Source organism: Mustela nivalis (assembly GCF_964662115.1).
Source record: "Mustela nivalis genome assembly, chromosome: 12".
NCBI lineage: Eukaryota > Metazoa > Chordata > Mammalia > Carnivora > Mustelidae > Mustela > Mustela nivalis.
The window spans coordinates 5749815-5777210 of NC_139031.1; the positions used below are offsets into that span (position 1 = coordinate 5749815).

Genomic DNA, 27396 nt, shown 5'->3' on the forward strand with positions numbered 1-27396 from the left:
GAGACCCTGACACCTGGGTGGCTGACTCAGCACCTCAGGAATGGTGTTCAGTAGGACAACTGGTGATTCAGGGCCTCAGGAATGGCGTCGGACATGCCAACAAACTAGCTGCCTCCTCCTCCTCGTGGAAGTGGCAACCAGGAACTCAACTCACCCAGCTCATGCCTGGGTATTAAAATTACCCTTCCAAACCCTGTCCTCCCCCCACCCCCAAGCTGCCCTCTGCTGGTTCAGCCCTGATGCTGCTCAGGGGCCCCCCAAAACTGGATCAGGACTGGGGGTGAGGGTTTTCGATGTTAAATGGGATGAAGAAAAAAAAAAAAAAGAACGCCAAGGAGACTTTTCTGGTGTAAGCTCTCCGAACTGCTTCCCATATCCAGGATAGCTGCCTCTCCGTTCTCCTCTGCCTCCCCCTGCTCAGGTTTCCCCCAGCCTGGCTGTGAGGGCGGGCAGTCTCCCCTGTTGCCTCTGTACCACCGGACACACGGAACACCATCTCTTCCCTTTTTCTTCTTTTTGCTTTTGGTCTTAACGCATTTCTCTGTTGATCTTTGGGGAGTACGTCGGGGGAAGGGAGACAAGATTTTAAGGAATCAAAGATTTAACATCTCGGCCTTATAGTCTTATACTCCTTTGATAGGGGTTCCTTTTTGCTGTGTTATTTTGGCTGCTACTCTCTGGCCTTGCCTTTAAACCCACTCGAGGTCGGGGAGGGGACAATTGGTGGTCCGTTGGGCGACAGTTCTCTGGTCTGCAGTATCTTTAGCCCCTGCCTCTTCGGCTTACATCCCTCCCAGGCATAGAGGCTTGGCCCTGAGCCAGTTGGCCGCAGATTGCCCTGGAAGGGTTGTGAGTGGTCAGACAGGTGACTGAGAGCTGGGACGCCTGAGGCCTGCCCCAACTGAGTCACTGCGCTGTTGTTGTCACTATCCTTGTTGAAGTCCCTGCTCAGTGCCCCAGACCTCTGTGGAAGCAGCGGCAGAGCCTATCCTTCCAAGCTTTCCAGAGAAGCTAGTGGTCTGATGGTGAGGCGAGTGGGCTGGGGGGGGAGCAGAGGGCGGCTGGGGCGGTGGGGAGACCTGGGGCCTGGATCGGTGCCTCTCCTCCCCATGCCGCTGCCTCCTCTTCCTCCTCCTCCATGTCGGGGGCCTGGCGGAGGGAGGATTTCCATCTTCTCTCTGTCCCCTGCCCCTCACACAAGAAGCTCTCCTTCCTCAGCTCCCCCTCTGGCCCTGGGACCCCCCTGCCCAGCGGTGCAGGCCCCAGGGGCCTCTCAGCCTTGCCACAGTGTCCTCCCCACCCCAACAACACAGGCACAGCCCACGATGACCCCCACCTCTGCTCCCCCCTCTTGGGGCTCTCACTCTGCCCCACCCCTGGCCTCAGTGACTCCCCCTCCCTCACGCCGATGCCCCCAGGACCCTCCTGGGCTGCGGATAGGCCCTCTGATCCCTGAGCAGGATTATGAACGGCTGGAAGACTGTGACCCTGAGGGGTCCCAAGATTCACCCGTCCATGGGGAAGACCAGCAACCCCTGCTCCATGTGCCCGAAGGGCTCCGAGGTAAGTGTGGGTGTGGGGCTGTGAGGGGAGTGTGTTGGGGAGGGATTGGGGCTCCTGAGGGTGTGAACTGGTCACTCAGGGGACAGCCAAGTCCCAGCAGTCTCTCCTCTGTACCCAGGTTCCTGGCACCACATCCAAAATCTGGACAGCTTCTTCACCAAGATATCCTTTGTGCTCGGCCTGGCAGCAGTGGCTTGGGGTGGGGGTGAGGGAGGGGCCGTTCTTGGCAGGGAGGCTCTGAGCATGCTGTTTTGGGGGACTGAGGGAGGGGTTCTCAGGAAAGGGCCGTCACGCTTCAGGTTTATTTCTTGACACACTGCCACATCTACAGCTATCATCAGAGGAATGGTTTTGCCTGCATTCTGCTGGAGGATGTCTTCCAGTTGGGGTGAGATGCTTGTCCCACCCCTAAGCTCTGCCGTCTTGCTTCCTCAGTAGTGCCTGCTTCTGGTCCACCCAGCACAGCCACTCCCCCCAAACCCCAGCAGCCCAGGGGGGCTCCACAGGGTGGGGAGGACCCCCCAGGGCTGGCCTGGAGGCTGACCACTGTGCTCCTGTCTCCCAGACAATTCGTCTTCATTGTCACCTTCACAACCTTCCTCCTTCGGTGCGTGGATTACAACATCCTCTTTGCCAACCACCTGAACAACCAGACGAGACCTGGGTTGCTCCACAACAAAATAACCTTGGCAGATGCCATCCTGTCCTCCTCCCAGTGTGCCCAGCGGTGAGTGACAGCTGGTTGGGGAGTGGCTGGGGGAGATGAGCAGGCAAGAACCGCCCCCACTCCGGGTCCTTTTGTCCCTTGGACTGAATCAGCAGTTCTCCAGGTTTTGGGTCTTTAATACCTTTAAAGGTACACCTTTAATACACTTGAACTTGATCAGGAACACCCAAGAGCTTTTGTTTATGAGAATCGTATCTATCTATATTTACCTAATTAGAGCTTAAAGCTGAGAATAACTTTACAATCTAAGAGTATAGAAGCACACATTCCATTGGCTGATGACATGGGGTCACACACATAACCTCTGGAAAGGCCCATTGTACCCTCCCGAGGGAATGAGCGTGAAAACGGCAGAAAACCTGTGTTCTGGAAAAAGTCTGGACCTTGCAGACACCTGTAAGGGCTCATGGACTCCTAGGGCGTATATTTCGAGAGCCACTGGTATAGCTAGGTCCCCCTCTCTGTGACTTTTCCATCTCTCCCCAAATCTGGTCTCCCTTTCCATTGGGCCCCCACTTTCCCGCTGCCATCTGTCCCACCCCACACAGGATCCGCTCCAGCCCCCTGCTGGTCTTCTTGCTGATCCTGGCTGCAGCCTTCTGGCTGTTACAGCTGCTTCGCTCGGTCTGCAACCTCTTCAGCTTCTGGGACATCCAGGTGTTTTACAGGGAGGCCCTGCACATTCCCCCGGTGAGCTGGGTGGGCGAGGCTGCAGACAAGGTGTGTGTGTGTTGGGGGGTTCTGTTGGGGGCGGGGGATAGGCAGAGACTAGGGGAGGAGCGGGGCCTGGGCAGACAGAAGAACCCAGTGGAAAGGAGGGACGTGCCCAGGCCCTGAGACCACCGCTTAGAAAACATGGTCCTGACCCCAGTGGAATTTTGTTGATTTAGTTAGATTATAGAAGATATTTATAGTCACATGCTTGTGGTTAAAACAGTAGGTATTCAGAGGAAGGGTGGCCATCTGGCTTTACAGGGCAGAAGGAATTTGGGTGAGGCGGGGAAGACTAGGAAATGGGAAGGCATTCCAAGCCCCAGTGCTGGAAGTGGGGCAGCAGTGAGATGGCCCCATCAGGCGGCCGCTGAGTGTCAGGCCCCCTCGGGGGATCGCACGCCCCCATCTGGCCTCACTCCCTAATTGCAGTGAGCCGCTGTGGTGACTTGGTCCTGCTTGGCCATTTCTTTCCTCCCCATCTTGTCCATGCTCCTTCTTGCTCTGTTCCCGAGTTCTTTTTTTTAAGACCCAGCTCAAAGGCTACCTTCTGTAGCCAGCTTCCCTTTTCCCCTCAGACATGCAGGACCTTCCACACAGCTCTCCTGCACAGCCAACGGGAGGGGTTTCAGAAAGCCCCCCGGGGAAGATTGCAGGAAGGATAGAGCGGGCCAGGGGAGCCCAGGTCAGGGAAGGCAAGGGTTAGTCCACTGCTCCTCCAGAAGGCTGCTGATCCTTCTCCTCCTCCCCTATTCCTTCCAGGGGAAGGGGAGAGCCTGGGATGGAGTGGAGAGGCTGGCTCGGAGGGACTTGACTAAGCCGGACTGGGGCAGCTGGGTGAAACTGGGCTAACGTGAGGTTTGCAGATGAGACCCAAGTGAGATCTGACAGCACCCCACCAGACACGGACACAGCCAGTGTCTTAGGCAGGTTATTCTGTTTGCGGGGCGGTATGCAGCTGGGGATGGGGGGGGACCTCAAAGCATGCTGAGACAAGGAGGTGTCCCGTCCTGTGGTGGCCGGCACCCTAGGGAAGGGGAGAGTTTGCCTTCCCCACAGCCAGTCTGTGCTGTAGGTGAAGAACTTCCGAGCAGAGGGGGAGGGTCCAGACTATCTGCTCTCCGGGAGCTGAGATCAGATATCTGAAGAAGTTAAATGATGAGGTGTCACTTGACTCATGGCCTCAAGGAGAGGCCGGGGCAGGAGGAACACAGTTCAGAAGAGGATGAAAGGAAGTAAGAAATGTCCTGATTGTTAGCGACAAGGTCAGGGGAGGGCAAGAGAGGGCAGAAAGGGAAAGGTGGCAGGTCCGATGCCTTGAAGGACACGGGCAGAGCGAGGTGGGGAGAAGGCAAATGAGGGCGGTCGCTCCGGTCAAGGTTGAGTGTGGCCATCGCGGTGCCGGGGAATCCAGGTGCCTGGCGCTCAACGATGCCCTCTCCCCAGGAGGAGCTCAGCTCGGTGCCCTGGGCCGAGGTGCAGTCCCGCCTGCTGGCGCTGCAGAAGAGCGGAGGGCTGTGCGTGCAGCCGCGCCCGCTGACCGAGCTCGACGTGCACCACCGGATCCTGCGCTACACCAACTACAAGGTGGCGCTGGCCAACAAGGGCCTGCTGCCCGCCCGCTGCGCGCTGCCCTGGGGCGGCAGTGCCGCCTTCCTCAGCCGCGGCCTGGCGCTCAACGTCGACCTGCTGCTCTTCCGCGGGCCCTTCTCGCTCTTCCGCGGGGGCTGGGAGCTGCCCGACGCCTACAAGCGCAGCGAGCAGCGGGGCGCCCTGGCCGCGCGCTGGCGGCGCACGGTGCTGCTGCTGGCCGCCGTGAACCTGGCGCTGAGCCCGCTGGTGCTGGCCTGGCAGGTGCTGCACGCCTTCTACAGCCACGCCGAGCTGCTGCGGCGCGAGCCGGGGGCGCTGGGGGCGCGCCGCTGGTCCCGCCTGGCCCACCTGCAGCTGCGCCACTTCAACGAGCTGCCGCACGAGCTGCGCGCGCGCCTGGCCCGCGCCTACCGGCCCGCCGCCGCCTTCCTGCGCGCCGCCGCGCCCCCCGCGCCGCTGCTGGCGCTGCTGGCCCGCCAGCTCGTCTTCTTCGCCGGCGCGCTCTTCGCCGCGCTGCTCGTGCTCACCGTCTACGACGAGGACGTGCTGGCCGTGGAGCACGTGCTCACTGCCATGACCGCGCTCGGGGTCACGGCCACCGTGGCCAGGTGCTGGGGAGCTTGTCCGGAGAGGAGGGGGGCCTGCCTCTGACCGGGGACGGAGGGGCGACTCTCCCGCGAGTCCCTACGCCTCCCGCCGTCGGCGCCGCGCAGCCCTGCCGCGGGTCGGTACGTCCTGACCGCAGGCCCCTTCTCCACCCCTATCCCGCCCTTCAGGTCTTTCATTCCGGAAGAGCAGGGCCGCAGTCGCTCCCCGCAGTTCCTGCTGCAGGCGGCTCTGGCGCACATGCACTACCTCCCGGAGGAGCCCGGCCCCGCGGGCAAGGCCAGCGCTTACCGGCAGATGGCGCGGCTGTTGCAGTACCGAGCGGTGAGGGTCCGGCCCGAAGAGGGGCTGCGGAGACAGCCGTGCAGCCCGCGGGCGCCGTGGAGAGAGCTGGGGACCAACGGGCTCGACTCGCAGGGCTGGCCATCCCGGGAGCCGGGAGGCGTCTGGCTTAGAGGTTCCCGGTCCTCGGCCAGCGGCCCCGGGGATCTCTTGGTCCTGATCGCCAGCGTGGGACCCCTTGGCAACCCCTTCTGAGTCTCATCTTGCTTCCCCAGGTATCCCTCCTGGAGGAGCTCCTGTCCCCTCTCCTCACTCCGCTGTTTCTGCTCTTCTGGTTCTCCCCTCGTTCTCTGGAGATCATTGACTTTTTTCATCATTTCACTGTGGATGTGGCTGGCGTTGGGGACATCTGTTCCTTTGCCCTCATGGATGTGAAGCGCCACGGGCACCCTCAGGTTAGAGCCCGTCCCTGGCTGTGTGGGGTTGTGGGTGGGCAGGGCTGTGCTTGCCTCGCTCAGAGCAGAGCTGGGTTCCATGCCACGCTCATCGTTTGCCACCAGTGACCAGTGAGGAAGCTAGTCACTTCCTCACACCCGAGTGTCTTTATCAGTCAAACAAGGACAGTGACTGTAGCTAAGGCATGGGGCTGCGAGGATTACGGGAGAGGGTGTGTACAGAAGCTGACAGAGCTCTCAGTACATTGTAACTCCAGTACGTGGGAAGCAAGACTGTCGAGAGGGGGAGGTATGAGCTGGGCGTAGGCTGGGCTGGAAGAAGACAGTCAGGCCAGCCCTGGGGTCCAGTGCACACAGGCTGGGAAGACCCTAAGCCCACGTCCTCCACTCACGCTGGCTCTGGACCCAGGTCCTGCTTTGCTGCTGTGTTCTTGGGTGATCTTGAGCAAGTCCCCATCCTAGCGTCTGGTCTTTGACCCGGGAAGCGGCCGGTGTTTCCTGTACCGCCTACCCCACAAGGCTTCCACCGAAGCTATAAAAGCAGTGTCCACAGCATCTGAATGACTGGCTGATTTTGTTCTCAGTGGCTCTCAGCGGGCCAGACAGAGGCCTCCCTGTCTCAGCGCGCAGAAGATGGAAAGACTGAGCTCTCCCTGATGCGCTTCTCCCTGGCCCACCCACAATGGCGCCCCCCAGGGCACAGCTCCAAGTTCCTGGGGCATCTTCGTGGCAGGGTACAACAAGATGCGGCAGCCTGGGGCGCCACCTCCGTTCGCAGCCCCCCCACGCCTGGGGTGCTCAGCGACTCTTCCTCACCTCTGGTGAGTTGCAGCCTGGCCGGCGCTTCTGTCCTGACCACCGCCAGGCCCTCCGGTCCATCTCACTTTCTGTGTTAACCCACTCCCTGATCTAGCTTGCTCTCAGGCCTTTCCTAGGCCTCCTCTCTCCACTTCTGTCCTCTCTTCTGATGCCCTCTTCTCTTGCTCCCAGCCCGAGGCCTTTCTGGCCAACCTCTTGGGGCAGCCCCTCCTGCCCCCACGGGACCTGAGCCCCACAGCCCCCTGCCCAGCTGCAGCCACAGCCAGCCTCTTGGCCTCCATTTCGCGCCTTGCCCAGGACCCGAGGTTAGAGCAGGGAGGTGGGAGAGGCACAGCAGCAGCAGGGTGGGGGGTGGGGGTAGGGAGAACTTGTCCTCCAGGAGGAGTCTGCAGGGACCCTGGGAAGGGGAGATCAAGCTGAACTCTCATTGAGAGGTGCAGAGGGGAGGGGCATGTCTTTGGTGTACTGTGTCCTCTTTTCCAGCTGTGTGTCCCCAGGAGGCACTGGGGGCCAGAAGCTGGCCCAGCTTCCAGAACTTGCTTCTGCTGAAATGAGTCTTCATGCCATCTACCTGCACCAGGTGAGCTGAGGGGTGCCAGAAAGAGAAATGTGGGGAGAAAGCAGCTGAATGAAATGGAGATGGGTGTGTGTGTGTGTGGGGGGGTAGAGTGTAAGGAAATACTTGGTAGGAGCTGAAAGAGGAGATCTGAAAAGCCTCTTCCCCTAGTCTAGGGGTTGGGTTTCCCACTGTGGGGCATGAGAGAGCCTGTCATTCCTTTTCCTTCCATATAGCTCCATCAGCAGCAGCAGCAGGAACTATGGGGTGAGGCTTCAGCCTCTTCCCTGTCCAGGCCCTGGTCCAGCCCCTCCCAGACACTCTCGCCTGACGAGGAGAAGCCATCCTGGTCAAGTGATGGTGAGGTGGTCAGGGTGTGCAGGGGACAGACCCTGGGGGGACAGTGGGCATCACCACACCAGCCAGCTGATGGCTTTTCTCGCCAGGCTCTAGTCCTGCCTCCAGCCCCAGACAGCAGTGGAGAACCCAGAGGACCCAGAATCTGCTCCCTGGAAGGTTTCAGGAGACCACGGACACCCTGGTGGAGCCTGGTCAGGCCCCTAGCGCTGACTGAGAGGGCTCCTCGGGGTCAGTGTTGTCTAATAGAGTGAGAGGGTAGGGTGGGTGGGAGCTGGGGAATGAACAAAAAAATGGGTGGAGCCACACTTGGAGGGATGGGGCAGTGGTGGGAATTCAGGGTGATGGGGATGGTCGTCTTTCCAACCTAAACCACTGAAATGCTTGCCAAGAGCCTTCTCCTCCCCCAGGTTCCCTGGCTTATCCAGCTGTAGGAGATCAGACAAGATGGAGTGGAAGGACATGACGCCGAGCCTTCTTTAGAGAGACCCCCCCACCCCCGCCCCAGACCAGAGGCCTAAGGAGGCTTTAGTTGGGCAGGAGTTGGGGGAGGTTAGTGATGAGCTCACTCCAGAGAGCAGAGAAAGGGTAGGAGAGGAGATGCCAAAAGATCTGGAAACAAGTCTCAGAGATGATCCCCACCTGGAGGGGCTGAGGGGACACCACCCCAGCGAGCTGTTCTTGACCATCTGGCCGGGAAGCAATTGCCAGTTATCCTTAAGGTGGAGGACAGGGCCAAGGTAGAGGCCTAGCTAAATGTAAGGGAAACAGAGAGAGACGGGACCTGATGGCAGTGTGCTCTCCAAGCCAGCCTGGCCTTCAGGGTCCCACGGGACTTGTGGAGGAGAGCTGTGGGGAATTGTGAGTGGAAAGAGTACGGAGGGCTGATGTTTTTGGAGTTCAGCACTGATGTGACGTCAGAGGAAGTAGGTGTGTCTCCTCTTCCTGCTTGAAACCAGCAGTAAAGGTTGCTCAGGGCTGTGTCGCACATATTTGTGGCCTTAGTCTCTGGCATTCCCACTCCTGGCAGCTGAGGGCTGTACCTGCTTCTCAATCAAGAGTAAAGAAGCAACACCGTGCTCTCTCTGACTGGCTGGAAACCATATTTCTAGAGCGCTGGGTCAGAGTGGAGTATGTAGGCTAGGACCGCCTTCCAAAGAATTACCATGACCTCGATCTGCACAAATTAAAAGACAAAGCTTGTCGTTCTGTAGTTTTAATCGACGGGGCTGGGTTAGGCATCTTAGAAGCTCTCATAACATCTGGTCCTGTCTCTTATGCTGAATCTTCAATAATAAATATTTGAATCATTTAGAGATTAGGTTTCCAGATAAGGTACTCCTGAGAGAGATAAGGGGAATCTAAAACTCACCTAAGGAACACAAAAGGGGTGACAGTTGGCCCTGGGAGGGAGCCTCCGGACCTGGGGCAAGTAAACAGACCTAGAGAGGGACATTTTGCTCATTCCCGGGAATAAGCGACTTAGGGCAGACTCCGGACAAAGATGGGAAGGCACCTCGGGAAGGGAGAGGTGGCTGGTCTGGTAACGCCGCCAGGAGAGCGGCAGAGCCGGGGTGGACTGACGGCTCCTCTTCTGGAACTGGGATGGACAACGAGGGCTCTCAGGGGCTGGGGGTGTCTGGCCCGGGCGGGTCGAACGCCCAGGGCACTGCGCCCCGCAGATGTCGCTCCTGCAAGGAAAAGCTCTGGGTGCGTATGCGGCTTGTCACCTCCTGGGTGCGCAGTGTGAGCCCGAAAATGTCCTCGTGATAGCGTTGCTGATCCTGCGGGGGAAGAGGGCCAGAACCGAGGTGGGATCCAAGTAGGAGCGGGCCCCGCCCCGGGCATGACCCCGCCCCGGGCATGGCCCCGCCCCGGGCATGGCCCCGCCTCCCGCACCCGCAGCACGCCGATGACGTCGCCGGCCTCGTCCAGCTCCATGTCGCCCTCCGTCGCTAGGATGCGCTGCACCGTCTGCAGAACGCTGGTTGCCATGGTGACGTCGCCGCACACAAACATGTGGCCCCGCTCGAGGCACAGCACGCGGTGCACCTCAGCAGCCAGCTCCGTCCGCAGGATGTCCTGCACGTAGGTCTGAGGGGAGCCGGGGTTAGGGGCGCGCTCTGGGGGGCTTCGGCGGGTGGGGGTCCGGCCCGGGTGCGAACAGTTTTTACGCGGGCCAGGCGGCGCCTAAGTGCGGGGCGCGGGGTCGGGTCTGGAGAGGTGGAGCCAAGCCAGGGGCGGGGCTAGGGCGAAGGTGAGGGAGCCCGAGAGGCACGCGGGAGGGGCCGAGTGGGGGCGGGTGCCTGAGTCCGCGGGCGGGGCAGGAGCCGAGGGGCGGGGCGGAGGGTGCGTCCTAGAGGGGGCGGGGCCGGGCTTGCGCACGCCCCGCCCCCCCTCCCCGGAGCGCCCCTCAGGTTCTTCCCGCTCCCTCAGGGTGTCGCACCTTAGGGCTGTCGGGCTCCCGGGAGAAGGCGGTGAGGACGCGCCCAAAAACTCCGCGCTGCTGGGCATCCTGCACCTCGTCGCGGTAAAGGTGGTCGAGCTGGGAGCATCGGCAGCCGAACACCAAAGTCATGGGGGCGGGCTGCAGGCCTGCGAGCAGCACGGTTGGCTTGGGAGCGTCCTCTCCCCGGGCCGCAGCCCTAGCGACACCTCCCGCTGGCTGGCCTCGCCCAGGCGGACAGCCCGTGCCTTTCGAATAGCAACTACCACTCACGGCCGTCTAGCCTCCAGGAGAATGCAGGATGCTCTCGGAGACCCTGTCTGACTCTGGTTTCCAGAGAGGAGGCTCACAGAAGAGCAGCGCACAGGAGGTGGTGGCTCTTAGTGGTAGCATTGCACTAGAACGTGGGGCTTCTGACTTGGAATTCCAAGTCCTCGGCACCGTCTAACACAGAAGTTCGGTGACTCCCTCTAGTCCTTTCCCCCACGTCCTCACCTTACACATCATCTGCCTTCCTATCAGTCACAGCCCCCCCCCCTTTTTTTTCTTCGATTTTCCAGCTGCCTTAAGCCCCTGTGTCCCGCCTGAACATCCTGTGACTTCGTGAGTCTTAGACACACATAGCTGAACTCTGGCACAGTCCCAAGTACACGCTGGGCATTTCTGCCTTCTGAGTCCCAGCCCCATCCTCTGCAGATTTTCAGTTCCCCTCGTCCCCTTGTCCTTAACCCAGTCCCCACACCTACTTTGTGTCTGGCTCCAGGAAGCCAGACCAACAGGGCACTGCCCTCCCCTTGGTCTAATAAGCTTCTTTTCACCTCTGTGGCCCATTGCTTGCCCTCTTTCCTACCTGGCTTTTGTCATCTAGTCCCTGTCCCTTTCCCCCTAGGTTGTATGACTCCCTCCTGCCTTCCATTCATTCCCGGGGCCCCAGTCTCACCTTTGCTGTCAATGTCATGCAGCCGCTCCTGCCAGAATCCCCGGAAGGGGGCAATACCCGTGCCAGGGCCCACTAGGATGCAGGGCAAGGTGGGGTCAGGTGGCAGCCGGAAGGAGGGAGCCCTAGTGGAGGGACACTGTGTCAGGCCCCTGTGCTTTCCCACCTCCCACATTCTTACCAACGTGGACTGCGGGGAGAGAGGAGAACTCAACATTCATGGCAAATGGTTGTCAAATGCTCACGACACATTCTAGCTCAGAGTGGGCATGGTATGTTTATGCAAAGAACTCTGCTGCAGGCAGCAGCTCCATGGACACGTGTTTCCGGAGGCTGGGTCCAAGGGAATATGATTTAATTTGAACTGAAGAATGTTCTGATATCTCAGTTGGACATTTACAACATACGGGGAGGGAAGGACAACTTTTGGTTCATAAGGCATTCAATGAGTGTTTATTTTAAATTCTAGCCTTGATGTTGGTATTTGGTTTGTTCAGTGGATTGGTACAGTTTGGGATATAGCCTCCTGAATGGGTTCGAGTTACTGGACATAACTGGTGTCTGTCCTGGGAATTCTTTTAAGTCCCCACCGCTCCCCCTGCCCGCCCTGAGGCTTTGGGTCCTGGCCGCTGGATGAGGCAAGGCTTTTGAACCCAGCACCAGGGAAGGGTATCCTGCACTCTTTTACTTTCTTTGAGTCCCCAATGATGCTATGGTAACCTTACTCGTTCTCCCTGGACTAAGTGGGGACCTGACCTTGAATAGGGACACAGTTCCTAAGTGTCACGCCTCCCAGTATCAGATTGACCTGAAGGATGTAGTGAGAGACATAGTTTACCTAAAAGCAGCAGGGCCTGCAGGTTGACTCCCAGCCCTGTCTCTGGGAGCGGAGGCTTTGGGACAGGGCCCTAAGTCCAAATTAGCGAAACACCCAAAGCGTAGTTGAAGTTCCCCGTCCTCGTATGTGTCAGGTGGGTCCTCCCTGCTCCCCATCATAGCCCTCACCAGAGCTCTCGCCCTCACCCTTTGCTGCCACCTGCCGATTCCTCCATCTGTCCCTGGCCATCCAGGTGGCACTTTGTCCACCCCTGCTGGGACAGACGCTTTCTTTTCCATGCCCCGTCCACCTCCATCCCCTGAAGCCCTCGCTTACCCCCTGATGAAGCAGGGTACGGGATCCCCGGCCTTCAGCTGGCTCAGCCACGTGGAGCAGACTCCATAATGAAGGGGGCCCAGTCCGTCTGGGGGTTGCAGAGGAGAGGGTGCCCATGAGGGGCCTGTCCTGGGCTCACCGTGTGGCCCTGGCCCCTGGCCCTCCATCACCTCACCCTGTGTCCTGTATGCTAGCACAGCTACTGTGAGGTGGATCTCTCCTGGGTGGGCGCTGGGCGCCGAGCTGACTGAGTAGTACCGGGGCTGGAGCAGGGGCAGCTGGGTGAGGAGCAGCGGCGCGGGCAGGGCCACCGATGGAAACTGCTCCAGCACCTCCAGCAGCGTGGGGCAGCGGAACCACTTCCACTCCTCGTACCGCCGCGGGTCCTGGCGGGAACAGGGTGCAAGGGGTTCAGACCCTCCCGACCCCGCCTGCTGACCTCCCTTCTTGACTCGTCCTGAGCCGAGCCTCCTGGGGTCTCTCCCTTCTCAGCTCAGGGTGACAAACATTTCTCGAGCACCGAGAATTCAGAGATGAATTCTGAGACCCAGCGCTGGGCCTTAAAGCCCGGGGTGTGCTAGCCAGATAGACCCGCTTCCCCACCTGGCTCATCCGGCCTCCCGAGCCCCTGCCGCCCGCTGGGGCCGCCCGCACCTGGCTGAGGCTCTCAAGCTCCTGCTGTTCGCTGGACTCTTCGGCCAGGGTGCTGAGCAGTCGAAGGAGTTGAGGACTGGGCGGGGAAGTGATGTCCAGGAAGAAGGTGAGAGCCTGGCGCAGTGTGCATGGGGGCAGCCGGGGGTCCCGAACCCAGCCAGGGGGCGGGCCACCTGGGGGGTGTGATGTACAGGGGAGATCTGAGGAAGGGGCCAGCCAGAACTACAGAGTCTGAGTTGGTCGTTGCTTGGGGGTATCCTGGGACTGACCATGCCTTGTATTTGATCGGAGACCTTGCCCTTGAATGGTGGTGGTGGCAGGCCTGTCTGGGAAGCCCCTGTGTGTGTGTGTGTGTTTGGGGCCCCCTGACTGGTTTGGGTTGGTCTGGGTTCTTACTCTAACGCCAGGCATCCACGTGCCAGGAGGTAGACCCGAGGCCAGCTACAGAGCAGGCTAGGCTGTCAGGAGGAGATCTTGGGGGGAGCCCAGAGAGAGGCGGCAGCCTTTTGTGTGGGGGGGTAGGGTACTGAAAAAGGAGCCATGCTCTGTGGACCCTCTAGCTACAAGGGCAGCCCCACGGGAGGGAGCACAGCCGGCTCTGAGCACAGGCATTACCGCTGTGTGGGGAGGTAGCGGTCCTCTACCAGGTCCTCCACCCTGAGGCCAGGGGGACAGAGCAGGCTGTCACTCATGCCCCTGACTGCTCTGCCTTACCGGGGCTGCCCTTCTCCAGCTGCTCCACAGCCACAGGCTCGCTGGGTGGAGGAGGATCCTCAACGCGGCTCAGCAGCGCCTCCACGAGGCCGGGCCGGTTGGGCGGGCAGATGCCTATGTGATCCCCGGGCTGGTACTGTAGCGCCTCCTGGCCTCCGGTGTCTAGGCGCACCAGGATGGTGGCCCGGCTGCGGGTGAGGGGTTGGGGCATTTAGAAGCGGGCAGGGAGGGCATCTGGGGAGCATGCTGGGACAGAGGGAAGGAGAGGCCAGGACAGGGGTGGTGGCGGGGAAGTGGTCCTCCTCACGTGGACTTGCTGCTTTGCAGGTTTTCCACTGAGAGGACCGTAGCCTGGAACATCTTTCTCCTGTGCACGTGGATCAGGCCTGGGGGGAGACTGGGACTGAGCCAGGAGCCCAGCCAGGCCCCTGACAGTGGGTCCTGGGACCCTGGGTGCCCAGAAGGACCAGCAGGGGTTAGGAGGCCGGCCAGAGCCTTACCTGGCAGCAGCTGGAGGCCCTCGGCCTGGGTGCTCAGCCGGTACCGCTGGCGCTTCCAGCTCCGTTTGGGGCTGAATATGTCCCGGGCAGCGGCCTTGGCATCCTCTCCCACGCAGAAAGTCTCACAGGAGGCCTGAGGGGCCAGGGAGTGAGGGCTGAGGGCCTCCAGCCCCCAGGGACGGCTGGAGCAGTGGGGGGCTCAGGAGGCTGAGGCAGGAGGTTGAGCTGGGCTGTGGGGTCCCCAGTGGCCCCCTTCTCTTCCTGGGACAGTGGGAGTATGTGTGTGGGGTGCCCAGGAGCGGGAGGCGCCCTTCCGAGGCCCCCTCCTGTGGTCGAGCCTGGCATTGTCTGTTCGTCGTCCTATTTCGTGGTTTGGCCAGTGCACTAGCTATCCCTTTGCACATTTTCACTTGTGTCACACCCACTGGTTCCTTAATCCGGTGTTACTCTCAGGGAGCGCGGTGCTTGGCCCACGGTAGCGCTCGGAGCTGTGTTCAAATTCTGACTCCTACTCACCTTCCACGTGCCTCATTGGCTCCTCTTTCCGCCTCGCTAGGTCCCGGGGAGGATGAAATGAGATGCTTTATGTAAAAGCCCCCGGAGTGGGACACCAGGTTTGGATGACTGTGGGAGGGGTCTCAGGCTGCTCTGTCCTTCTTGCTTTGCTCACTAGGGCTGGAGGGCTGCGGGGCAGGACCCCCGGGAGGGTGCAGATCCTATCTGTCTCCGTTCAGGTAGGAGTCCTGCAGACGGCTGGCTGCTTGGGCCGGGCTTGAAACCCAGGGCTCACCCGTGATTGGTTGTTCCTTCTCCCAACACGGATCACCAGTCCTGCTAATCTTTCTTTTGTGTGTGTAAGGTCTTATATCTCTTCCTTCCTTCCTCGGCCCCCTCCCTTCCTTCCTACCCTCTGGTTCGTTCAGCGTCTTCCTGATTCTAGTTGGATGTTTCTCTCATTGGCCCTGCATCTCTAAAGCCATATCTCTAAAACTTCACCTTTTTCTTCTTTCCTCGCTTCCAGTCGCTTCCTTTTATCTTGTTTTCCTGCTTACTCTCCTTCTCCCAGTCTGAGCCTATGTATTTCTTCAGCTTCACTTGGTCCTCCCTAGCAAACCCTCCACCTGCTGCAGCTTCCTCCCCCACCCCCAGCTGGCCTCCTTGCACGTCCCCACTGGGCCCTATCAAGCCAGACCCGCTCAGTTCAAGCCTGGGAACCCTGGATGGGCCAGCAGTGCCCTGAGGGGGCATCGGGACAGGGAAAAGGGGTCTGTTCACCTCTAGACAAAATCCCCAGACCAGGCCGAGCCACCTCTGGGGGAAGCCCAGCTCTGGGACCCACCCCTCCTTGCACTCCCCTGAGCTAGGACACCAACTGTCCAGGCACCATCGCAAACCTGTCTGGCCTCTGACTTCTTGTAGGTTCGCTGGCCTCAGCTGCAGCCCTCACCTCTGTCCAGCCTTCTCTTGGGCCTTCCCCTCTCCCTCCAACCTGCCTGCCTTCCATGCTGTCCCCCTAGACTCCCACTCAGGGACCCCGTCTGTGCCTGGATGAAGCCCTGGATGAAGCCCTCCTCCGCCTGGGCCAGGGCGCCTCCCGTGTTGTTAGGGCCGCGTCATCCCTGCTGCAGACGGAGCCAGAAGCACTGGCTGCACAGGGGCGGAATGAGGACAGATTTTGGAAGGAACAGGATGGGAGCAGAGGACCAGAGTCAGGGCAGCCGCAAGGCGTCCAGCCTCACTATTACATGTCTCAGGGAGGGCTGGGGGTGGGAGTGAGCCAGAATCAGGGTGGGAGGGAAGCCTGGGTCCCACGTTTGAACAGGTCCAGGGGCTCACCTGGAAGGCAGCCTGGGCCCAGCCACGGAAGGCCTCCTCCTGGCCGCACAGCTCATCTCCCTGGCCCAGCTGCAGTAGCCGCTCCCCGCCCAGCTCTTCCAGCCGTGTGTCCACCGCACGAGCAAAGGCGCAGAAGTGGGGGTATGCCCGGGAGCCCAGCCCGAACACACAGAACCTGGGGTTCAGGGAGCCGTCACCGGAGCCCACGCCTGTCCCCGCCCCATGTGTGCCCAGGCAGCTTCCCCTCCTTCCCGTGCCTCCCCACCCTGCAGCTCCCACACCTGAGGGTCCCCAGGGCCCCTGCGCTGTCTGTGTTACTGGACTCCTTTCTCTTCCGCCTCCAAGAGGACACCAGCGGGTCTGAGCAGGAGACGCTGTTGAAGCGGATTTTGTAACTCCTAGCAAGAGAAGACAAAGACGGGGCTGTCACAGAGAACCGGGAGCCTGGCACAGGTCCAGACACAGTGCAGGGGGTCTCTGGGGTCTCTATATCTGGGATAGGAAAGACCCTTCCCTTGAACTTGGCTTTGTTGCCCGGGGACCTCTGTGCCTTCAGGCCCCACATTGCCTCCCCTCCCCTCTCTGAAGGGGACTGCAGGACTGATGAGCCCTCAGGGTCCTGGGGACTGTGAGTGGCGAGGTCTCAAGGAAGGAGGGCATCCCGAGGGGTAACGGGGGTCCTGGCCTCCTCACATCTGTCCTCCAGCTTGTCGGAGGCACGGAGAGAGAACCCCCCCCACCCCCGCTCCCCGCAGGCTCCCAGCGGCGCTCACTTGTGCTGTTCTGGCCGAGGGGAGCTGTTGTAGGGGCCCGACATCTCCATCAGGGCCGCCGCAAAACTCTGGGGAGGGGAAGTGTTGGTATCACGGTTAGTTTTTTTTTTTTAAATTTCAAACCACACAGAACTTTAAAACGGCAGTCAGCTGATCCTTATTGCTTGTAAATTCTGATTTTATTTTGTTTTGAAAAATTTAAAACCGGTATTGGCTTTTTGAAAACATGATAGCACCCTAAAGGAATAAAAGAGAAAAATCGACCCTTACCTTTCCTCCAGTCCTCATCCCAAGGCATGTGCCCTGTGGACAGGTGTTTAACTTCCCAGATATGTCTGGTTATACTTCCATATCGATCTGCATTTATAGTTTTTCCAAAAAGTAGAAATGGGGCCACACCATACTTACCTGCTCTTTCCTCAGTAACCAATCATGGGCCTCCTTCCAGGTCAACACACCAAGACTGACCTGCTTTTGAATGGCTGCCAGGTGTCCCCACATTTGCAGGGAGCACGTGTGGGAGACTTCCGTCTGACTCAGGATATCTGGGCAGTGTGTGATCACTGCTCAAACCCTTGTATATATACGTGCCCGCCTCCTCTTTTGTGTGTTTCGGGAGGGTAGTCCTCGCAAGGGGTGTTTCTGATTCAGAATTAAAGGCAGGATGAGGCGAGTGGTCAGACTGCCCACAGCAAGAGGAATGCTCTTTGCTCCCTCCTGCCAACACTACATGTGGCCAGTCCTTAATGTTTCAGCCAGCTCGACAGGTGGAAGACAGCCCTCTGTCTCCCTGCACTGCCTCCGTTGCTAGTCGGTGGCACCAGCCTCTTCCAGGGGGCTGAGCCATGTCCTGTGCTGCCGCGAAGATCGCTAAGAGCTACGCGGAACAGCTTTGCACAGCAAAACCCCACATGGGGCAAGCCCGGCACACCCCAGTGACGGCTGCAGGTGCATTTGGGTGGTGGGGCTTTAAGGTCACCATGATTAGTGTGTACTACCTTTATTTTATTTTTTCTTAATTTATTTTTTTTGAACCTTTTGTTGAAGTGTGATACGTTCAGAAAAACACACATATCATAAATGTACAGCTTTCTAGATTTTTCACAAATGGAACCTGCCTGTGTCATCAGCATCCTCTCAGGAAATGTTGCTAGAATCCTAGAATTCAGCTTCAGACCCCTCCCAGTTCCCCGTCCCACCCTGGGGATCACCCTCTCCCAATTAAAACACCATGGATTCCATTTGCCCATTTCTGAACTTAATACAGAGCGAACCCCACAGTCCAATTCTGTTGCGCTTGGCTTCTTTCCCTCTCCCTTCTGTTTTCAGATTCATCTCTGTCCTGTGGTTGTGATCCATTCACCCTCACTGCTGCACAGAATTTGAATTGACCACAATGTGTTTGTCGGGTCTGCTGTGGACAGTCATTGGAATTGTTTCCAGTCTGGGGCTATTATGAACCACGCTGCTGTAAACATTCTTGTTAGTGACTTTGGTGAATATACCCCATTTTCTGTGGGCCGCATTCCTAGGTTTGCTCCATTAAAAAAAAAAAAATAAGGTGAAATTTACAGACACTGAAATGCACAGAACTTAGAGGTGCAGTTCAATCCCTGTGGCTGTCTGGCAGTTTTTTGTTTTTTTGTTTTTGTCTTTTTTGAAGTTAAAGATACATCTACCCGATGACCGAGCAATTCCACTCCTAGGTATTTATTCAAGAGAAATGAAAACATAAGCCCACAAAAGCCTTGCCTAAGAATGTTCATAACAGCTTTATTCATAATAGCCCAACCCTGGAAACGGCCCAAGCGTCCGTCAGCAGGAGAACGGAGAAACACACGGCGTGTTCACACAGTGAACACGGCTTGCCACTGGGCAGTAAAAAGGAGCAAGGCACCGAATTGCTCACCGTGAGATGAGTCTCAGGCGCGGGTCGAGTCTCTCTGTGTGCTCCCCTTTCTGTGACATCCCAGAGCGGGAGAAACTGACCTGGCTGGCGGAAGGCATGGACTGGGAAGGGGCTGGCTGGGGGCACTGACAAGGGGACGTCCAAAGGCACTGACAAGGAGCCTGGGGAGTGGACGTGTTCTCTGTCTTCCTAGGGTGGTGGGTCACGGGGGTGTTAATACCACTTTTATACTAACAAAGTAACAGATTCTAATTATTCTTTAAAAGGCAGATGAGAACGAGAGCTGAAAGGGGCCAAACCGTGGTGGAGGGGGGAGGCTTGCCTCAGGCCTCTGCTTTGGGCTGCTGGAGACCAGTACCTAGTGCTCCAGGGACACTCATCACCCGGAAGCTGCAACAGCCAGGGGCACGAGCAGTGATTGTCACCGCGGTGGCCCGGGGCAGAGAAGCTGGGAAGATAATGGCTGATACTAGTGTTCGTGGTGGCACTCTAGTTTGTTTCTTTAAAGATTTGTGCAGAAAGTGAAGTTGCCTAATCTGCTGACGTCTGAGCAGTGCTCTGTTCTTTCATTGAGGAAAGAGGAAAAGGGAAAGCTGAAATTGAGTAGTAACTGGGGTATCGCTGTTTTTCTAACTCGTCAGTGCTTGAGAGCAGTCTGACCTCGCTGGCCAGCCAAGTGCCTTCCACATATTAAATACTTGCATGAATAATGGAAATGACCCGGGGACACACTGAAGCAGGTGTGTATGGGGGTGGGGCTGGAGTCGGGCTCGTGCAGGCTCTCGGGTCCCAGTGGAATGTCTATACTCACACTCTGGGGGACTCTCAAGGCATCTCCACTCTCCATGGTGGAAGTGGGGTTCCTGCCCAGCCACCCCATTTTGAATCTCCCCTCATTTCCAGTGGCCTCTTTCCTGCTAGGCCTTACCTCTCCATTCTCTGGGGGGTCACCATTCCCAAACGTACTGGTCACCACCAACACCAGCGTCTCATGCTCAAGGGACACCACATCATACTCATCCATGCACAGGACCTGTGGATGAGGGGAAGACTGATGTCCCAGGGACTTGGCATCTGCTGTCCTGGCAGGGCACAGTTCAGACCCTCACCCAGGCCTGGACTCAATGCCTGAATCCATCTGGATCCTGGGCTTCCCCCTGGGCTCTGACTTGTGACCCTCTTCTGTCCTCCAGGGCATATCTGAAGATATGGATGGACCCCTTCCCCCTTCCCTGATCCCCACTCCTCTGGGCTTAGCCCTACCCGGGGGTCGAAAGCCTTCCGGAAGAGTCTCCCCAGCTGCTGTGCGTAGCTCTGGGCCCGGCCGGTCTCGGAGCCATACAGGATGGTCGCCTTCACTCGCTTTGCCATCACGGTGCCCATGAGCGAGGCTGAGATCTTCACCGCACTGCGGGCGAGGGCAGGGTCAGGGTGGTCCCAGGCACACTGAGCCAGGGCTGCCTCAGGTGCATGGCCAAGCAAGGTCTTGGGGCCCTGAGTAGTGGCTGTGTGTGGGGTGGGGGCCTTCCCACTGCTACAGCTGGTCCCCTGGGTGTGGGGGAGGGGTGGCGCTCCTAGGGCACCTACTTGGCCACTTCCTTAAAGGTCTTCTTCCTGGTGATGCCGGTGCCCTTGGATCCACTCCCCTTCCATGGGTCTGGCTGCAGGGGAGCGATGGGGGGAGTGGAGGAAGTGATAAGTAAAACATTTGGAGGCCCCTGGGGGCTACTTCGTTAGAGCTGGCCACAGTGGGCGAGAGCCAGCAGGGTGGGCACCTGATAGCGGAAGGCAGGGGACAGGACGTAGTTGACCATCTCCTGATGGAAGACAGGGGTGAGGCTGCCAGAGATGGGGGGCACGATCCAGGCCCAATCGGCAGGGCAGCCCCCCCTAGCCTTCTGCTCGTTCTCCAGGTGCTTCATGAAGGAGGCGGTGGCAGCGTGGTGGTCCACAATGGTCACTTTGGCCAGCTGGGATTGGGGAGGCAGGGGCTTAGACGGCACCCTGGGTCCCCCCACATCTGACACAGGCTGTGTCCCCCCACCATGCCGTCATCCCTGGCTGCAGCCCACGTGACATGCCTAAAACTCAGCGGCTGCTCTGGTATCCCATGACTGTCTGTCCGGCCCCTGGACCAGAACATCCTAAACTCTGGCCTGGTTCTCAGCCGGTGTGAGTTTGTTCAAATGACAGTGCTCAACGGGCCTTCAGTCCTGCCGCTGGGGTTTCCAGAATCCAGGGGTCCCACACATCACAATACCCACCCTGCCCCAGGGCCTGCATTACAAGCATGCCCCACACAACAGGGCTCCGAGCACACACTACCCCCATACTTTGGCACCTGGAAGTCTAGGCACCGTGTCCCTGGAAGTGTGGGCCCGGGGTGCCCCCTGGACCATGGTACTCCTTCCAGCTACCTCCAGCTCCTGCCTCCCCACCCCCAACCCCGGTCTCTAAGTGCCTCCCTCTCTCCCTGCAGCAGCCCCTCCCCTCCTGGCCAGTCTGGGCCTGTATACCTGGTAACTGTGCAGCACGGCCAAGTTGATTTCCACCGCTGCCTTGTCTTTCCACAGGGATGAGGTTGTCCTGGTGTCCAAGTCCATGCAGACTGCCACATCCTGGAGGCAGGGGCACTTGGCATTGGTAGGGACAGGGTTGGGGGGAGTGGACGGAGTGTCTGGAACTCATGAGTAGAAGGAGTGTGGGTGGGTAGGGGGCCATCGAGAGAGGCCTGACTGCTTAGTTTGGAGCCAGCTCAGGCTCTTGCCTGCCAGGCACCCCTGAGCAGAGACGGACTCTGGGCCCGTTACTTCTCGGCCCTGGATCTTAACTTCTTGTCTCTAAAATGACATTGTTTTGTAAGATCTGCCTTGAGAATCTGAGGAAAGCTCTAGAGTTATAGATCCCAGGAAAATAACAGTCTGTTTGTACCAATGCATGTACACCCCTTTGCCCCCGATTTGCGGTTCTGGAGCGCTCCAAAATTCTAGTGTGGGAGGCAGCCTGGACCCCGCTCAGGTTCTCCCAGTGGCTGACAGTGTGGGAACCTATTTGGGAGTCAAAGGCTCCAGCCCAGAGCGGGACGCCTCCCCTTCCCGGCCTGCGCGTCCTCACCTCCAGGATGTTATATCGGTGAGGGTCACACAGGTTCCGCGCGCCGATCTCCGTGCTCATGTACCAGCCGCTGAAAGGGGCCGCGGGGAACTCCAGGCCCCCGATCTCCAGCAGCATGTTACTCACCGCCGGGAGGGCGTACCAGCGCAGGCCCAGGGCCGCAAACCACTCCAGCCTGAGGGGTTTCGGGGTGGGGGTGGATCAGGCTGCCTGCGGGGCCTGGCCGGCCTGGCCGCACCCAGGCCGCCCGTCCTCCATCTGACCCAGTCTCCCTCATGCTCACGTGGGGTGCTCCAGGGGCACCTCGAGGACCAGCTCGGGGGGCAGAGCAAAGAGCTCTGGGGGCTCATCCGGGGCCTGGAGCAGGAGTGGCAGCACGTCAAAGCGGCCGTTTCCTGGGGTCCAGCCATGCTGGATGCAGAGCTGCAGGGAGCAGGGCCAGAGGTGGGTGTGAGAGCCCCACCTCCTGCCCTCCTCCGGGACCCCCTTCATTGGCATCTCCCTCCTTCATCTCTGGGTACCCCCTCCCTGCTCCACTGGCTGCTCTCTGGCTGGAGCCCCGCGCCTCTGCCAGAGCCCTCATTGGCCGGCCTCCCCCTGCTCCGCGTCTCTGTGCCCACCTCGGTGATCTCCACGTTGGCTGGGTCCCCCCGCACTGAGCCATCCTGCTGCCTGTAGCCCGCATAGCGTACCAGCTGGCTGTTCCAGATTCGGAAGTCTCCCCGGCCTGGGGCGCGCTGGGGGAACACTGTGATGGCTGAGCTGACACACGGGAATGACAGCTGTCAGAGCCCTACCTTCACGGCCGCCAAGGGAGGGGTGGCATCTGGCCCAGGGTAGGGCACACTCACCGGAGGTTGCCCCGGTTGGTGGCATACTTGATGTGGTTGCAGATGTAGGTGAACATCTCCTGGGCTGAGCTGCAGTCCCGGGCATCAAACACCTGAGCCAGCCGGGCGGGGGAGACGGGGAGGGGAGAAGGAGGGGGCTCCTGAGTCTCAGCTCTAGGAGTAGGTAAGGAGGCAGGGGAGGGAGGAGCTAACTAGTCTGCAGCCTCCAAAGGCTGCCGGGGCCACTTGTCATGGTTCTTTCTCCTCCGGGAAGCCTGCCTCCCTGATCATCTGCACCTATCATGACCCACTCTTTCCTGCCCTGCACCCCACACACCCAATGTAGCCTGGTCTGCTCCTTCTCTCCTGGCTGGGACCTCTCCCCACTCCTGCAGAAGCTGCCTCCGTACCCGGTACGGAAGAGAGACCTAGTCTCTGCCAAACGGATGGTTGGGGAAGGCACCAAGTGACAGGGAGGCCATCTGGGGGTGTGGGTGGTGAGTCCCCCATTACCCACGAGCTCAAGCCGAGGAGGCTCAAGCCGAGGAGGCGACCCCAGCCGGTCAGCAGACTCTCCTCGAGCATGCTGCTGATGGCACAGTGCTCGGCCGCGTGAGGGGCTGTCCGGGGAGTCTGCCCATCCTGATGTTCTGAGGTTGGGAGAAGCCCCCTTGACTGGCTGAGTGGGGCTGCCGGCAGGAAGCCGGGAGTCCCTTACCTACTTGTGTTAGTGACAGAAGCAAGGGGTTGGCAGTGGCTGGCCTGGTGCCAAGGGAGGGATGTAGCCGTGAGTGGGATCCAGTATGGAAGCTCTGATGGGTTCAAGGTTGAGCTAGAGCTTTGAACAACTTCAAGGGGATGCAAGGGTCAGACAGGGTCGTTCTCTTATGGGAGACTCCTTTGGGATTTCCCGAGCATGTGGCTTTATTCCAAATTCTTTGATGGCCAGTTACTGCTAAGGAGGCCAAGGGCATGGAGTGAGTTCCCCTGTGGTCAGCTTGCTTCTCCTGGTTCTTAGGCCGGTGCAGTGGCGGGAATGCGACGGAGGGTGGGAGGCCAAGGTGCTGGAGGACTGGGCTGGACAAGTGAGACCCACAGGGAAGAAGCAGCAAGGGGCCCTTCCAGAAGAATGTTTCTGTTGCTCAGACAATACCCACCCCCGGATTACTGCCCAGCCTTCCTCACTGCCTCAGTGTGTTTGGCTGTTTCTCTCCACAGCCAGCCACAGCATGGCTACGGGGCCTAACAACCAGGCATTAGCAGGTGGACTGAGGGCGCCTGAGAGGTACTGGTCTCTAGGAGAATGGGCGTGGGTCTCCCCACTGCTTGGGACTCCCCAGGGAAGCCTCAGGAGTTGCCCTTACTGCTCCTTTCCTTTTTTCTCTTCCCCAGTCCCTATCCTAGGTGCTTGCTGGCCAGCCCCACCTGCAGCTTCCCCCACTGGATCCGGCCCACGCAGCGGGGTGCGTTGCGCCAGGCCTGCTTGGCCCCGAACACCAGCTCACTCTCCCGGAGCTGGTAGGTGCCCGTGGCTGCCACCTCGGCTTCCACCTCCTGAAGCCTCTGCTCATGGGCCTGGGAGCCGCTCCTGTTGCCAAGAGGGAAGCAGAAGAAGGTCACACGGAGGGGAGAGCTTCGCCAAGCTCTGTGTGGCTGCTGGTGGGGAGCTGGTGGGTGCTGGTGTCGGGGTGGGGGAAGGCAGTGGGTCCTGGGGAAGGTGAACTTCCTCTCGAGAGCTAGGCACAGGGCCCCAGGTCAGTGGACAAGGGTGTTCTGAGGGCGTCCAGGCGTGGCCTCACCTCTTGATGGAGCTGTAGTACTGGTTGATAAAGTCCCTGGCCTGACTCAGCAGCTGCTCCGTGGGCTGGGGGTCCCGAGATGGCCGACTCTGCAGTTTGCGCGGGAACACCAGCGAGCCCAGGCAGCGTCGGGGGGTGCAGGGCCCATCCTGGGTTAGGGTGGAGGGCAGAGGCAGAGAGAGCAGGGAGCGCCGAGCGAGGTCGGGTGCAGGTCAGGGTGCAGAGGCAGGGTGGGGGCTCAGAGGGGAGGTGGGTCTGGGCAGGTGCGGGTTTGGGGCTAGGACTGGAGATTGGGGTGAGGTAGGGCTGGGCTGCGGCAGGACTTGGGACAAGGGCTGGAGGCTAGGAGTCATCAGGGTCCCCTGTGTGTCCCTTAGTTCTTCTGGCTCTTCCCAGGGTCTCTTTGAATTCAGGCGGGGGACTGGCCTTAGCCGACCCTGAAATGGCATTTGGGGGGGCTCCCAGGCTTACCTGCTGTGACTGGGCACTCAGGGTATCGTAGGTGATGCTCCCCACCTCCCAGTTCTTCACTCGAGGGAACTTGGGCCCGTCCGGGGGCCGGGTGAGTGGGGGGCTGCTGGGACCAGGGGAGGGGTCATGGGAGAGGAGTGTGTTTCCTTCTGGATGTGCCCCCAGAGGCTCCTCTGGCCACATCAGTCACCCTAGGGACTTATTGCTCGCCTGCCTCCCGCTTCCTTACGTGTCCTCCGTCAGCCTCACCGCCACGTTGGGGGTAGACAATATTGGTGCCCTCATTTACAGACGAGGGGCCCGAGGCCAGAAAAGGTAGGAAGCTTGCCAGAGGCCCCCTGGGCAGAACTGGTCCTTCAAAACCCGGGCCTGCCTGTCCCTTGTGTCGCCAGAGCCTGAGCTGCCCAGGGCAGCAGCGGTGAGCTCCTGAGCTCCGGACCTAAGGAGGGGTCCTCATCCCTGTTCAGGGCCCACCTCTCCTCTGCTGGACACAGGGTGTCCCAGCCCCGGAGTTGTGACGAGCCCTGCCATGAGGGGGACGGAGCCCGTGGCCGCACTGAGGGAAGCCCCCGCAGGGATTCCTCAGCCCAGATTTCCCTCCCGACGCGTACTGCTCCGGACGAAGCGGTAAGCGTCGTGTGAAGGGAAGCCTCAGGACCTTATCACTTCCTCCCAGAGGCTGAGGCCTGCTGTGGGGAGGAAGGGAGGGCCTCGGGCCTCGGGTGCGCCTGTGCAAAGCCTTCCCCGCGGAGCTGCCTCCGGCCCCCCGCCTCCCTGCCCGGCTGGGCACCCCACCTGGCCTCCGGCTGCCCTTTCTCTCTTTTGAGGGCTGAGGATGCCAGGTAAGTTTGGGGCTTGATGGGCACCAGGAGGTGGGGCCTGCTTGTCTTTTTAGCCTCCCACCCCAAGGGCCCGAGTCTCCGGGTCAGCGCTCTCCCCCCCGTTCTGGGGCGGGTCTTCTCACCCTCCTGTGACTATCCTCCCCAGCCCCTTTTCTTCTGTTAGATAATCGTCAGTATTTGTTGAAGGCTCGCCGTGAGCTAGCAGCTTACAGCAGTCCCATGGAGTATCACTGCCATGTCCTTACTGTATATACACGAAGGCTCAGAGAGGTTAAGCGACTTTTTGAAAGTCAAACAGCTCTTGGCCACAGAGCGGCATTCAGCCCCGTTCAACCGACTCCCTTTACCTCCTGCTTTTACTTGCTGCCTGCTGGCCCCGATCCTGGTCTCTTACTGAGCCTCCTTGCTTGTCCTGTTCTGTCGGTACTGGTAGCCCTCTTGAGTGGGTGACCCAGCCCTCTTGGCTGGGCTACCGGCTCCAGCCCTTCCCAGCCCGGGGCTCCGGGGCCGGACACCCTCCCTCCTGCCCTCTGCTTCTAACCACCAGGTCCTTTACCTGCAGTCTGGTGCGGGTGGGGGCGCGGGCGTGGGCGCGGGTGCCCTGCTGGGCTCAGAGGAGGTGGGGGAGGCCGGACCCTGCTTGCCGCACAGCCCCAGGCCCAGGCCCAGCCCCAGGCCACAGGGGGGCCCGGGCTCCTGGCCCACACTCTTCAAGTTGCCCATGCTCAGCCTTGCCTCAGCTCTGGCCCTCCCAGCAGAGCCCAGGCCTTTTCCTTAGGAAGGGGAGGGGGCAGTGGGAGGGGGTTCTCCGCTGCTGGCCCTTGCCCCGCCCCTGCCCCACACACAATGGGACAGGAACAAGGCAGGCTGGGAGGCTCTAAAGCCTCGGCTCTCTGCCCACCCAGAGGGTGGGGGGCCGGACGCCTGGGTTCCGCTCAGAGGACTAGGACTGATAAGTGGGAAGCCAGGTGTTCTTGGAGCCTTAGGGCTGGGGTGCAGGAGCAGGGGTGTATTTGAGGGGGTGCGGGTGAGGATAGGGGGTAGGGGTGGAGTTGGCAGGGTGGACAATCAGATGGTCAGAGAGGTCCTCTTGTGTCATCTGGCCAGAACGGAGGACTTTCATCTTGCCCTTGCTGGCCTTGCTCTGAGCGGTTGGGCGGGGGGTGAGCTCTGGCTCAGCAGCAGGGGATGGTTCCCAGACTCTTAGTGACCACAGGGACCTCTACAGTCACTGCAGGTGCTCTCCTTCCCTGTCCTGTCTACATCTAAGTGCTCCTGGACCCCCGCCTTGGAGTGCCATGGAGCTCTTGGGGGACACAGTTCAGCAAGGATGCAGTGACCCTTTGTCCTTGACTCTGGCATTAGGGTATCCCTTCCCCTCCCAGCCCCAATTTCCTGGAACCCCCGCCCCCCATGACTCAAGTGGGGGACACAAAAGAGCAGGAAGCTGCCATCTAGGGCCTCCACCCCCACCCTGTCATCTAGTGACGCATGCTTCCCTGGGGGTGGTGGGTCAGCAGATAGACCAGCAGTCAGCGCTGAGCAGGGACTGCCCACTGAGAAGATCTGGGAGCCCTAGCAAGAGCACCGGGCTGGGGAAACTACAATTCCCAGAGTGCAGATGGTGCCCACCAGCACTGTTCCTGGCAGTTGTGCAAACTGGGGTTTGTAGTTCTAAGCCATCGGCGGAGGGGGGGCGCTGGAGAAAGGCCACGAGCTGGGGCATTGGGGTCTGCAGGGGTCTGAGCC

The 27396-nt window shown here is 59.8% G+C and overlaps 2 protein-coding genes across 3 annotated transcripts; one reads left to right on the top strand and one right to left on the bottom strand.

Annotated features, from left to right (window-relative positions):
* Nucleotides 1-1022: 1022 nt before the first annotated feature.
* On the top strand, nt 1023-8982 carry ATG9B (autophagy related 9B; the record flags this gene model as incomplete). Its single annotated transcript, XM_082693589.1, has 14 exons — nt 1023-1563; nt 1682-1725; nt 1887-1951; nt 2129-2290; nt 2839-2980; nt 4448-5202; nt 5371-5524; nt 5758-5937; nt 6522-6758; nt 6928-7061; nt 7240-7336; nt 7549-7672; nt 7759-7900; nt 8080-8982. 13 exons carry the CDS (start codon nt 1023-1025, stop codon nt 7884-7886), a joined length of 2763 nt encoding a protein of 920 aa, XP_082549715.1. The 3' UTR covers nt 7887-7900; nt 8080-8982.
* NOS3 (nitric oxide synthase 3) lies at nt 8870-26404 on the bottom strand. Of its 2 annotated transcripts, none has more exons than XM_082693507.1 (26): nt 26204-26404; nt 24806-24908; nt 24335-24483; nt 23961-24123; nt 22557-22648; nt 22326-22467; nt 21989-22128; nt 21706-21880; nt 21108-21209; nt 20367-20561; nt 20179-20252; nt 19855-19999; nt 19520-19624; nt 16683-16750; nt 16191-16307; nt 15910-16084; nt 14074-14206; nt 13881-13959; nt 13574-13761; nt 12860-13032; nt 12381-12591; nt 12206-12293; nt 11056-11177; nt 10116-10264; nt 9569-9763; nt 8870-9453 (listed from the first exon to the last, which is right to left on the bottom strand). In XM_082693507.1, the coding sequence occupies exons 1-26, from the start codon at nt 26368-26370 to the stop codon at nt 9292-9294; spliced, it is 3612 nt and encodes a 1203-aa protein (XP_082549633.1). In that variant the 5' UTR covers nt 26371-26404; the 3' UTR covers nt 8870-9291. The 2 variants fall into 2 exon arrangements, with proteins under 2 accessions (XP_082549633.1, XP_082549632.1); XM_082693506.1 differs by having other exon boundaries at nt 24806-24911.
* Between the last annotated feature and the right edge of the window lie 992 nt (nt 26405-27396).